The sequence below is a fragment of the Thunnus thynnus genome, chromosome 12 (assembly GCF_963924715.1).
Source record: "Thunnus thynnus chromosome 12, fThuThy2.1, whole genome shotgun sequence".
Lineage (NCBI taxonomy): Eukaryota > Metazoa > Chordata > Actinopteri > Scombriformes > Scombridae > Thunnus > Thunnus thynnus.
Genome location: NC_089528.1, coordinates 1,596,219 through 1,610,139, shown reverse-complemented (window position 1 = coordinate 1,610,139; position 13,921 = coordinate 1,596,219). Strand labels below are relative to the sequence as shown.

The window sequence follows — 13,921 nt, the reverse complement described above, 5'->3', positions numbered from 1 at the left end:
CCTGCAAGCTGGTATTTAACATGGTTTCTTTTTCTTCCTGACAACAAATAATTTTTAAAATATTTTTATGAAATAAATGTTCATTAAAAAACCCACTATTTGTGCTTTGCCTAATAACATATTTGTATTCAGGCACACCCCTACTATCCATGTGACACAGAAAACCACTGCACACAGTGCAGTGATTCAGCTGCTGAATAAATTTAATTAGCACATAATCATTTATTAACCAGCAGCTTCTGTAACAGCCAGATTCTCTGCTGTGGCAAATCTATCTTTTACAATCAGCTCAGAGCTTTTCTTACAACTTTTCATCATTAGTTGTAGCACAGTAGCAACGGTGGTTCATTCAGTATTTTCATTAGCGGTTTTCGTCTATGGCTGTCAAAATGTCAGAACACACAAGGCATTTTCAGGATATTCAACTTTAGTTATAGTGTGCACCAAGTTCCAAGCCTATTTTTAGAGCAAAGCTTTTTTCTACAAAATAAAAAAGTGCTAATCAAACATATGGTTTAGATGTGGCCATGTTAAAAATTAGAATGTGAGGAACATGAAGCTATCAAAATTATATGTATTTAAACATCTAGCATCATGAACCTTTTTGAAATAACATTTTTGCCCCATATTGTGAAGACATCTGAGCTGACATTCGGGTAGCACTACTGCTAACAATGCCACAATGCCAATGCCACTGTAATTAAATGCTGATGTTGGGACTACATGTGGACCACAGTTTACCACATGTTTCAAGACTCCAAGAAACCTGAGCCCTGGGGGTTCGCACCCAAAGTGTGAAGCTCCATCCATGGATCCAGGTTATCAAAACTAGAGATTACCCTCTTATCTTTCTCTTTTCTCCACGAGCTGCAGCAGGAGCAGCTCCTTGCTCTCTTTCTCCTTCAGCTGCAGGAGCAGCTGCTTGCTCTTTCACACCTCCAGTAGCTGCTAGAGCAGCTCTCTGCTCTCTTGTGTGGCCTGCTCACAGCAGACACACACAGTCTTCTTTACGGCAGAAGATGCAAGAGCTTGCCTAAGATTCAGACACTAAGTTTCCTTGTGCCAGCAGCTAACACACAAGTCTGCTGGCCAGTTTAACAAGCACAGGAGCCGCGAAATGGAGTTAGCTTGCCACTAACTCTACACAAAGGAGTGACCTGGGCCCTCTGCACGACTGGAGTGCTGTCTCCCCAGCAACGCCTGCATCTTTCAGCTTCAAAGCCAAAGCCTTCTCAGCCTGACTCACCCACGGATTCACCGGCTACAAAGCATGACACCACAAAGCATCTCTTCCTTCATGGACTGGTATCAACTGGGCATAGCCTAGCAACACAGTGAAGCATAGTACGGCTAAGCAAGAATGTTTAACTCAAACAATGTACTGTACGTGTATTGATTTGGTTAAGGTTATACATTGAACTGTTGTTGTGATGTCCTTGTTGCCTATAGTCAGGTTACTGCATAGCCACAACGCTAGGTTAATGTTAGCATGCTTAACACATGTTACATCCAGTAACTAGGCCTTGCATGCAACTAACCTCGTTTTAACCTGGCACTTTTAGCATACACCGATTGGCCTTAAATAGAGAACCACACAGTTAAGAGGTTAAAACCTAGTTTGGCAAACTTTGGCTCAGGCAGCACATGTGGTTCAAGACGCCACATGGTCTGGCCTTTTATCTCTGTAGTTCCCTTTATCAGCCAAATTGTCGGCATGCAATGTGCTCAGTCACCAGTTGACTGCAGCCATCTTGCTGTTGTCTTCCCTACACACACACACACACACACATACACACTCACACTTGTATATAGGTACACTTAGCTAGATTAGTATTGTGTGTTTTGTTAAATAAATGCTTTTGGATATACCTGTTGTCTGTTTTAATGTTGCACAAGAATGAGTTTTGCCAACCCCTGCTCTGTAAAGAACTCCAAGTCCTTCAACTTTAACTAGCTATTGATATGGTGATTTTGTTTATAGTTATTAAATTAATTATTAATCAAAGTCCCAAATTCATAGATTAGTACACTTTGAGACTGAATTGACTATCTTTTTCCCTGAGTCCAGGGTGGTGCCCCGTTATTATTAATTCTTATTAATAATTTTATTGATTTTAATAATTAACAATTATCTTTGATAGTCATTAATTATTGCTGATAGCCAAACTTGTAGCCATGGCCCAACACTAATAAAATCCCTGATACAGCAATTTCTGTGATCACTTCCTCCTGTTTTCCACTATCACACTGCACAAAGTTTGTATCTCAATGTACACTACTGATCTCAGTCATTTTGTAAATGATCATGTATAATCAAAGTAATATACAAGTAGAATGTGTGGGATTTAATCACTGATTGTATGTCTATGCAACATATGATAAATACCAATTTTCCTATCCATATATTTAGAACTGTTCCCATGAAGACTTTGATAATAAGAACTCTGGACTCTGCTGTACAAGCTGTTCAGCAGAGTTAATTTTTTGTGGTCATTTTTTTCCCATAAGATTATGCATGCAGTTTCTATCATGATAGTCTCTCTAAGTATCAACAACTTGATATGTTGCAATTTAGATTACAAAAAGAAAAAAGAAAAGAAAGAAACAACACTCAAGTATAGAACATTTCAAATTAAAATGGTACTGTATATTCAGTATGAAACAGCAGAGCATGTGTAAAAATGATTAAATGGCCAGGTGCAGTAGAATACCATACTAGAAACCAGATTAATTCAACTTCACTAATTTTTTTTCTGGATGAAAATTTCTTTCAGTGATTGAGGCCAAGATTCGGAAGAGCTGACCAGATGATGAAAATTATGTCACATACTCGAGTCCTAACAAATGTAAAAACTTGTAAGGAGATGGAAAGAGATGTCTGAATGTATTTCTTTTTCAACTTCCATTCAAATCTGTAATGTATCACACAATAGCAATGATGTCAAGATTTGGGTAAGGATGATTTTATATAAACAAACAAATACTAAATTAACATTAAAATAGTATCCCAGCCAATATCTCACAAATGTGTCATTGTTATTCTTCTACAGTTCATTTTGAACTGTTCTTAGAATAATCAGTATACTCAATACAAAATTATTGTTCTAATTATTTCTATGTCAAGTTGTTCTTAGTGTCCCTCTCCGTCCAGTTTGTGCTCTGCTCAAAATCTCCCAACCCCACAAGATAACATACATTGTCAAACTGTATTATCCATAACTCAGCAACTACCTGATGAGATAACCTCCATCATACACCGTTCTCAGGGTCTGTCAGTCTCAGCTGTCTCTAGCCACATGTTCACACATGTCATTTGTCTCTTAAGTCTCTGTTCAGTTCAAGTTACTCTCTATAATTTGTTTATTGTCAGCACCTTCTCCACACAGTACTTAATACCAATCACTGACAAACCTTGTCTTCCATGTGCTATTATTGTACATCCCATCCAAACCACTAATGTCAAAAAAAGAATGTATGAATAAATATTTGTGTAATAACTATATTATATCCTCTCTTACAAATATTACTTCTGCTTCTTCAGATGTTCAGAAATAAACTTTCTGTCTTTTCATATTCAGTTTGGTCCTGTTTTTGTTTGTCTTCTCATACGGTATACAAGGATGATTTCAGCTGATAGTTGCACTATAGCACATAAACTTTTATACTCTCATAGGCATTTTATACACTGCAACAAAGTGACAGTCATGATGAAATTACTCTGTCCATTACTCTTTTCTATACTATATGTTATATATTATATTACGTACTATTCCAAAGGCTATGTGTCCCCATTAATTCCTGTGACAAAGTGGACTCAACTATGACATTTGTCACTTATGTTCATTGCCTAGCCATTTCATTACCACACCTTTGTTTGTTTAGTTTCATTATCTGTTATGTTAAGCATGAGTTCCATATGATAGTACCAATACACATTACTATCCTAAGTCTGTTTGTGTAATGTTACACAGTAATGATAGACAAACATTGTTGCTATTTCAGTTACTTTTATTGCTATTTCATTACACAGCTTAGTAAGTTATTGAGTTTAGAAAATTTCCTTTGTCTACTAAGTGTCTTACCAGTTGTGGGAAATCATTGTGCGTGAGGGGGCTGCCCACAATTCCCGGCCTGTAGGTGATGCTGTTCGAGGGTACTACCATGTCTGAGGAGAAACTGCTGATATTATCAATATGTATTAATAATAGTGCATAGAATAGTGCATTTGGCGATGCATTCTACGGAGTGGGAAATTTGAGCTCCTGTAGGAAATTATTCTGTGTGTTTGTTATTTTCTGGGTCTGAGATATTTAGGGTGCCCAACCCTGTAGTGAGGATGGTGAGGGCCTAATACAAGAGAGGTATGTCAGGACATATTTAGTTGTCTTGGGGAAGCCGAGGGGGAAGGTCAGGCACAGCAGATGCCACGGCTTGTGCTGTTATTTTGATTTTGTGCTGTTATGAGTTGATTTATCCTCACTTTCTCATGTCAGTTATCTTGCTTTGCACGTTTCCTGGTAGCACCTGTAAATAAATGTACACCTATGGGTCCTTCAACAAACCCTCTTGAGTGAGTCTTCACAATAGACCCTCTGGTGACAACTATCTAACAATTCCATATAGATACTAATATTAAGTAAACATTTCCTTGTATATAAAGGAAAACTTTTTAAGGCAATACAGTCAGAAATTCCATTCATTTGCATTCATTTGTGATCGACAATTCAATCAATAAGAATGACTTGTCTGGGTTTTAAGATGGTGTACAACAATTTTGGTAAACAGCTGAATCACAGAAAATGTGATGTTTTATTATGTGTTGCAGTTTCTGAACAACAAAGCATAAAGGACTTCAAAATTCCCACTAGTCTGCATGTGTAGTGTAGCCTTGTAGAAATCATTGTTACATGTTGGTCTGCTTACGCAGGTTGGTTCACACAGACCCTCACTGCCTGCATGACCAAAGCAGAACAGCACCACCTGACCTTTTAGGCTGTTGAATGAAAGAAAGATATTGAAAGATATTACCTTTGATGGTTAAATAAGCTCTGCTTCAGACAACATTCCATCTTTATCCATGCTGATTTTAAAACAACTGAGGTCAGTGAATACATTTTCAGAAAGAAAAGGAGGATGTGTGCATGAGAGACATTCAGAGGAGATGACAGAAAAAGAGTCGGCCAGAGTCCCTCAACTACTCTTTGTATTTATTCTACTATTTAGAGAGCTTTGAAAGCTTAATTAGACAAAGGTGATATTTCTGGCCTCCTGCTGTAGATCAGACTAAAGATCCACTAGATGTGAATTACACAAGATTTTATGTTTATGTTGAATTTAGTTGGGTATTTACAACAACTGATCTTGTAGGGCCACAACTGCAGATGAAAGCTACAAAAATATGAAAAATATACAGCTACAAAAATATAATATTGGTTTTACACAAAACCCAAAACATTATATATTGGTTTCAGACAGTGAAAATTGCATTGTTTTAAAGTGTGACTAACAACAAAGCACTGAATGTCAGGTTTGGCATGTGAGTAGTCAGCTGACTGAATGAAGCATGATATAAGAACAGCATGGCGAATAAAAAAAACAAGAGATTGACAACCTACAACCCTCCCTTCTAGCATATTAGCAGCAGGCGTTGTGTGAGGGGCAAACAACTGTATGTGGTGTCACTTGTGACTACGTAGGGAACGTGGGGCTGTGGGGACCCGAAGAACACATCCATGAAGTATGGATAGTGATGTGCGTTCTTGCTGTGCTGGTAGTCACAACTACTGTCAGACTCTCCTTGTCCCCACTGGAGAGACCAGGAGTCCAGCCGTCCTTTGACAGTCACTGGAAGCAACCAAGCGGTGTGGAACATATCATAGTCAAGTGCGCCCTGCACAGTGTGTACCCAGTGTACTTCTGGTATTTTTGTGGCCAGTTTCACCAGGCACACCCTTGGCACACTTGGACATGATGTACGATCAGAGAGAACACATCATACATTATAGGTGGGCATGTTAGAGGCTGTGACAATCATGGACGATCACATTAATTACTTCCATCCCCTTTAAACATGGACAGGCTTTCCCCATTATGACGCACAGACAGTTTGAATCCTGTGGAGAGGAAACGTATTGTTGTCCAGGATGTAAAGAGTATCAAATATGAATACAAAAGCTCAAATTTATTGCCAAGAGCAGATGATATCTGTCTCTTGTGGATGACAGATGCTTGTAAGAATCATTCATTAACCTTTCTGTCTCGCAAGCATGAATGCCATAATCAGAATAAAACAAAGTGGAAAGACGAGCAAAACACGGAAAAAGTGGTCTGTGTTTTTTCAGGGAGGTTTATATGGGTATGCCTTCATCAAATATTATAGAACTTAAATGCGCTAAGTTTTGAACTGCTTCATTCTTGGTATCAAGTTTGCAGTGTGGTACTGATTGGAATTGTCATACCCGCTACTGCGCCTTTCCTCCCACTGTGGCACATGGACCAAGATACCAAACCAGTGCAGTTGAAGAAAATACCAGTTCACCAGTGCAACACTACACTTTGCCCAGAGGGCCCAAAGTCACTGTGTGGGTGCTTGTGTTATAGCTGGGCTAGTGGCCCCTCTACAAGAGCCTCTCACAGTGTGTCTTTGGAAAGTGTCAATACATAGTTGTGGCCATGCTGTTTATCAATACTGTCTGTCAGCCATAAATATTTTTCCAATGATGGAAATATACCTCTAGGCTATTATGCCACAATTAGTGAGGGGCCACAGAATTCAACTTAACTGTACCATCTGCAAGCAGACACATTCTACTTTTGAACAGAAAAAGCATTGTAATATCTGTATTGTCGGAAAAATCCTGTGTATTAACATAATATGCCAACAAGAATCTATATCATTATGTGTATATTAATAATTTTAATTAATAATTTAGGTGCACTACACCTGTGATCCTGATAGGTGGCAGTGTGAGACTAGGACTACTGGGACTCTGGACTTTATACTGTCGGGAGCTGCCTTTGCGTCTCATTCTGACAAGAGCAGCCACACTGAATTGTTGCATGTTTTCATTTTCTTACTAATCTTGTGTCAGGAATGTATTTAAGCACAAGTACATCGGCTGTACGTTACCATGTTCTACTAGGCTACATGTGGAGAACTTGCCTAAGTGTTAGTGAATAAATTTGTGTATGTACAAATCGCTAAATTTATGCTAGCTAGCAGAGGTGCTGAATCAACTTCAGGGCTACTTCTGTTGTGTTGCTATTTTAAGACTCACTCAACTACTCAGCTTCAACGAGCGTTTGGGTAATCATATTCTCTGCCCCTGTACATTTGTTACAAGCCTGAGGGTTTTTGTAATTATAAGTATTAATAAGTTTTTTTGTTTTTGCTTGTCTATTTGTATTACAGTCTAGTTAGATTTACAGACTAGTTAGGTTGCCCACTGCTTATAAAACCTTTAATGTTAATACTCATGGTCTTAAATGTGATGTTAAATTGTTCTACATCAGTAACAGCTGCCCAGTTCTCTGAATAACAGTAAATCACTAAAACTGAATTTCTAATGTGCATTGAGAGATAAAATAAGGTAATCCACTGCATGTAACAAGTGATAAAAATAAGCACTGGTGAGAGACAAGTGAAAAGTGAGGATATGACGGTTTCACAGTCTATCATATTAATTTTGTTTACTTTCGGTCATGTGTGTATTTCATGGCTGATTTGTTGATTGTCTGGAGAGCCTTTAAAACAGAAAGAGACTGACAGACTTTATACTGTGGAGAGCAGCCACACTGAATTGTAGCAAGTTTTCATTGTCTCACCAATCCTGTTTGAGGATACTTTTACTGTCAGCACTATCCCAAACCCGGGAAGTGTAACACTGTCCTTAGATTAATGGATGACAAGAAAAGGACTGACTTAAATTTGCAAATTTAAACATTAGGGAAATATTTTCTGCTTATACAATAAACTTTAATAAAATATTTTAAATACTAAATGTAAGTATATGAATTCAGGAAAGATATAAGAAAACATTTCTTCAGTGACTCTCTCTTCAGTGAAGACAGAGACAGTGGAGAGATTCCTTAAATGGTAGAAGAGCTGGAGGAGACGCTGAGGTTACATTAACAGATGATGACATGCAGTCAGAAGAGATGGAGGAATGTGAGGTGCACGAGAATAAATGGTGTCATAGGCCATATATATTGAAATCACTCAACCTTTATTTTAATATCAACTGAGGTGCTTGACCTGATGGCAGACATGACCAACATACTGTACGGTATTGAGGACTTCTGTGACATCACCATCTAGCATTGAGCACCATGTTGAAGAATGTTGAATGGCTGTAAACATCAACATTTAATTCATTGTTTTATATGAATCAGTTTTTAAAAGGGGCTGATTTCATCCTCTGACTGCCTGTCTCACAAACAGATGTAAAATATGAGGGAAATATATGCATGTGACGCATATACTGTCTCTGCTTATGTCTAAAAATAGTGGCACGTATCCATGTACAACTTCAAATCAACTCTTGGGACAGCTGGATATAATGTTAGCGAGCTGGTAAACAAGGTCCAGAATTCAGGTTCACCCCACACAAGAGACCCATCTGTTTCTTTATTAACTAACGAGACGACGTTTAGGTCCACAGCAGACACCACATCCTGCCACAGGCTTCATATGAGGCCTGCAAGGCAGGGCCAGCACATGGCATAGGCCCCATAGGCAGTCGCCTGGGGCACCAAATGAGGTAGGGGGGGCCAAATGAGTGGGAAGTGGGTTTTTCTGAAATACAGTGGAAGCTGCTTATAGTGACCACTTCTGTCCAGGTCAAACTGATCACTATTAGCAGATGATTATTATGACTGATTTTTTTTCTTTTTCTCAATTTCTCATGCAGATTACCATCTAATTGACATTTGTATATTTATTACATGAATATAATGTAATGAAACGGGCAGCTTCACTATTTACTGAATTTTATGACTGTTTCAAAATACAGAATAGCTGTTTAAACACTGGTTGTTTCGCTGCTGCATCTCTTTGGCTTGTTTTTGGCAGTTTGTCATAGGCTTCAAGGAGACTATGTTTTTTATTGAGAGAAAATTACTTCCTTTTCTTTTTCCAGTCATGATTGCAATGTGCACACGTCACCAGCATCAGGTAACCTGCTTGCAGCAGACGGTTGTACGTTGTGCATTTAGGTTGCGGGGTTTAGGGGCCACAGGGGTGCTGCAGTGACAAAGTTGAACCATAATCAACTTTTGGAGAAATGCAACCTGTAACACTGTGCAACCCTGACATGAGGGAAGACAAAAACATTACTAGGAAGAGGGGAGGACATTTCTCTTCGATTGATAATGTCAAAAGTAAAGTTAGGCTTTTCTGACGGCTTCCCAACTCATTTTAAAAAAGACAGAGAGAAAGAGAGAGAGAAAGAGAGAGAAAGTGGATGAGGAGAACGAGCAGTGGTAGCAAGAAAGCCTCTGGATTTTAGTTTAAACCACAAAAGTCTCTTCCTCTTCTGCATTTTTCACAGGCATTTACTTGCAGATATTCCAGCCTGTCCTCGCAAGATAAGTGACAGTATAGGTCTAAAATTCAGCTGGCAAAATCAATCTATAGTTTCATTTATGCCATCTAGCAGACGTAGTAATAATGACCCGAGAAAGAGATGCAGTTCAGATGACATCAACGTAAAGGTGACTTCCCTATTAGGAAGAGGTGGGTTGGGGGGATCGCTACATAGTAGTTAGTTTAGATGGCAAAAAGTGGACTTTGCTGCAGGAGACCTCTGTTCACTTCCCATTTCCAACTGTGAGTGTCATGTTTCAAATAGTGAGTTGGGACATTTTTTTAAAAAAAAAACGCAACAACGTTGTTTATTGTTGCCATGATGACGAAGGTTGCCTAACTGTAAGGAAGTACTAACTATGTTTCAAGCCATGATCTTTCCATAACTCTAACCAAGTGGATTTTGTGCCTAAACCTAACCAGACCATAACAGTGTTGGGCCTCAAACCATGAGGTCACACAGAGAGGGCCTACATGTAACCTGTGAGGCCTGACCACGAGGTGCTTTTTCCTTTGTTACTCCCAAGACAAAGGAATAGCGCCAAAATGCTGCTTACAGACAATGGGAGTCCATTGCAAACTCCATTTCCAAGGATGTTTTGCGATGTTCACACCTCAGCAGGGAACAGTCAACATACAGTTCCTCATTGGCGGAGACGTTCCTGCACAGCGGAGAGTCCTGATGACGCAGCAATGACATCACCACCCCTTTAAAAACTGAACGTGCCCTGAAACACACGCCTTTCCCATGTCACTGAGCTAGGGGTAACTTCTGTTCCTCTGTGAGTCAGCTTGACTAAAGGGGGTACCCCACGCATGTGTTTTCCCCTCATTGAAGACTCCCCTCGCCGGACGAGACGAGACTTCGCCCATGTTCACCCGAACACATTCCCGGATCCGAGAGAAACCGCTGCTGCAACCAGCGTCCTCAAATTCCCTCGAGAAGGAAGAAACACTCCGCTCTTCTTCACCGAGTCGACTCTGCTGTTCTCTCCCGCCACGCCGCTGAGAGCCAGCTGCCGTGCTTTTCGCCGACCGTGCGAGAACGGCCACCGTCTCCATTCAAGCCCAGGACAAAGCCAGACATAAAGACGGACTACACACACACCCTGCTCGCTTTCTGAAGCGACCAAGTAAGAGGCATAAGTCTGGGCAGAGGGAGTGTTAGTTGTGTGTTCCTATCAGCATCAATTGCTGTTGTTTAGCATTTAGCTTTTAGCTTTATTGCTATTATTTTGTTGTGTTGTTGACGGACCGCTGCGTCCATTTTTCTCTGTTTACTCTTAGGAGTACTTTTAAGTTTGCTGCCTGTTTAGTTGTGTTCACCACACTAGACTGTTTTGTGTTTGTCCCGCTTGGGACTACCGCTGTGTTTGTGCCGGTTCCTTTGTCTGTGGACAAAGGAACCGCTTCTCTTCCTCTCACGATCGCTTTCTCTCCTTCCTCCCTCTCTTCTGACAAACACATACACGTACACCCACACACACATACACGCACCCACATCTTTTTGCACATCTGATGGTCAGATAACGTCAGACAAAGCTTTGCTTTGTCTTTCCTTATCCACCATCAGACACGTGTGTTTTTCACAGAATAGGGTGAGTGCAAGACGCCAACCACCAGGCGGCGCCGTCTTGCTTCTGTCTAACCAAGACACCGCCACACTTCTGCCATCTGGTTCTCGCGCAACATGACTTCCTCCCATAGTCACGTCCGTGTCGCAGACTGACGACGTCATCACGTCAGGCCCTGTCGCCATCTTGTCGCACACGCACACACACATGCATTCCCCTGCATGTGTCCAACCCTGTACATAGCTGTTTGTGTTTTGTTTGGTAGGATTAGATTTTAGGATAGTTGTTTATTGAATGAAGCATTTGTTAACTTTGTTAATTTTGCTAAGTTTAATAAACACTGTTATATCTTTAAAGAGAAGTTCTTTTGTCATTATTGTGTGTAATATTGTGAAAAGTGGCTGATTGAAGGAGTCAGAGCTCGAATTCAACCCTTCTTTGTTCACTCTCGAATGTTGATATCTCTCAGATATTAACCTTCTAGGTGAACTCCCATTTATGAGACTACCTTGTTTGGTTATTGGTCCCGGTTTCCGGGTGGTGCAACGTATTTGTTAATTCATATTAATAATTCTATTAATTGTCATAATTAGTTAATTATCCTTGATAATTGATGATTATTGCAAATAATCAACTGTGTTCCTCATAGATCCAGCAGTTGGTGCCCGAATTATTGATTAAGATTAACAGTATCTTATTTTCATAATTCATAATTATCTATGATAATTATGAATTATTGCTTATAACCAAACGCACTACTGCCCGTCCCAACAACAGTGCTGTCAGACCATAAAACATTATTTTTAACAGTGATTTGTAAGAGTTTACACTCCTGTGGGTCAAACGACTACTATGGGTCGTTCTGGAGTGCAGGTACAATAGACCTATGTGGTCATTTAATTATGAAGATGTGTTGAGATATTCATATTTCTACTGTATTTCTGCAGTTTTTAATACATGTCTGTTATAGTAGACATTTTCTTTGACAAGACCATCTCACATAACATTTACATTGTCTGAATGATGATATTTTAGCCTCAACTAAACATGGGGGAGGGGTAAAAATAAACTGTTAGAGAGGGGAAAATATTCTGGTCTGATAAACATGTAATGTTAGGAAAAGAAGGAGACAATGAATTCTTACTGCAGAGTGGTCATCTCAGTCAGTGATGGCTGAGTGGCTTTCAAGTAGCTGGCCCGTCGTGCCTGGATCTTGGGGGAAGGTTTGGGACTCCCATCCGAGTCTCCACTGTCGTCCTCAGCCATGGCTTTGACATAGCTGCCGCTCCTCATCCTCCGACATGGGATGTCATCCTCCTTCCCCAGAGGAGAGAAGCCACTCCACTCATCCTGAGGTACCTGGTGACCGAGCGGACATGACAGGGAAACACTGTTAGGAGGATCCATTCCACTGTTGTCTGAGTCCCAGCCACTAAACTGGCTAACTAAACTGTAATGCTGGTACATAAAACCTATAAACACTGAGCTCACATGCAATACAACCATAAGCACACAGAGCAAGATATAGCATCCAAATACACAGCCAGAATGGCTGGCATTGTTCTTAATCTATCACCCTCTCTCACACACATGCATACATAGACAGTTCCCACACTGCTGTGCTACAGACTAATTAGCATGGAACAGTATGTGTATGGGTCTGCCTGGATAGGTCTGAAATTTCTCTCTGGCTAATTCATACATCTGCTTCCCAGGAGTCAGCTCAGTTCACAAATACATGTCATACATGAACACCAAAGAATATATGTGTGCATCCAGGTGTGTGTTTACATGTGTCTGCACTCATTTGACCTGAGGGTCTGCTTGTTACTTGAGAGTGAGCTAGTTAATATGCCACACCTAGAACAGGATATGAGATATGTCTTACTGACAAAGAATGCACTGAACAGAATTGACCAATAACATGAAGATACTTATACTAAGACATTTGCTGAGAGTAAATCAATATTTACAAAGTAACAAACAAACAACAAAAATGTAACAAAATGTGCACTTCTCTGGGGGGAGGGGAAAGGAGGGAAAAATTGGTTTAAAAAAACAAAAACAAACACAAGACAGACAAAAGAAATTCTACAGCAACAAAAGTACTTTCTGGAGAAGAACTAGTCCCTTTGAAAAGTGTTCACAGTGAGGTCTGTGATTTGTCCAAAATAACCAAGTAACCAAGAGATTGTTTCTCAAAGACATGTTTCTCAAGTGAAGCCTTGTATTGGGATAGCTACTTATCGTTCAGAGATGGATATCTAAAAACCTCAGTACATGAAAATGAAACTAACTTCATAGCTAGATAGCCCTAAAAAGAATTTTAAAATAATTAGCCAAATGATCTTTATGACAATGGAGTTTTATATGGGGATCTCAGGTGGTTAATAAGAATTTAAAAGTCCTGTAATATGCAGGAGCCAGAGCCAGATGTGGCCCACATGTAATCAATAGATTCTTAAAATGCACTGTTGAAGGGACAGGTAGCCAGTGAAGGGATGCAAGGACTGTGGTGATTTGTTTTCTTTTCTTTGTACCATGAGTCTCTCTGCTGCACTCTGAACTACAATGACTGTGTCTTAACATGTGATATTTCTCACATTTCTCCCCTCTAAAAGGGGCAAATAAGTAAATAACACAAAGGAAATACAGATAATACACAGTTAGTCAAAGGATACGATAAAGAGAATCTGCAGTAAAACTAAATAAATCTAAGGCCTGTTGTTACAGGGCAGTTCATTGGTGCAATTGTCTAATAACA

General features: G+C 39.8%; 1 protein-coding gene across 2 annotated transcripts in view; it reads right to left on the bottom strand.

The window, feature by feature from the left end:
- LOC137193574 (disks large-associated protein 1-like) overlaps positions 1-12,771 on the bottom strand; it is a 75,431-nt gene extending 62,660 nt beyond the window's left edge. For both annotated transcript variants that reach the window (XM_067604797.1, XM_067604796.1), the window contains exon 1: positions 12,302-12,771. In XM_067604797.1, coding sequence (XP_067460898.1) covers positions 12,302-12,663 — 362 coding nt within the window. In that variant the 5' untranslated portion in view covers positions 12,664-12,771. The remainder of the gene's footprint in view (positions 1-12,301) is intronic.
- Between the last annotated feature and the right edge of the window lie 1,150 nt (positions 12,772-13,921).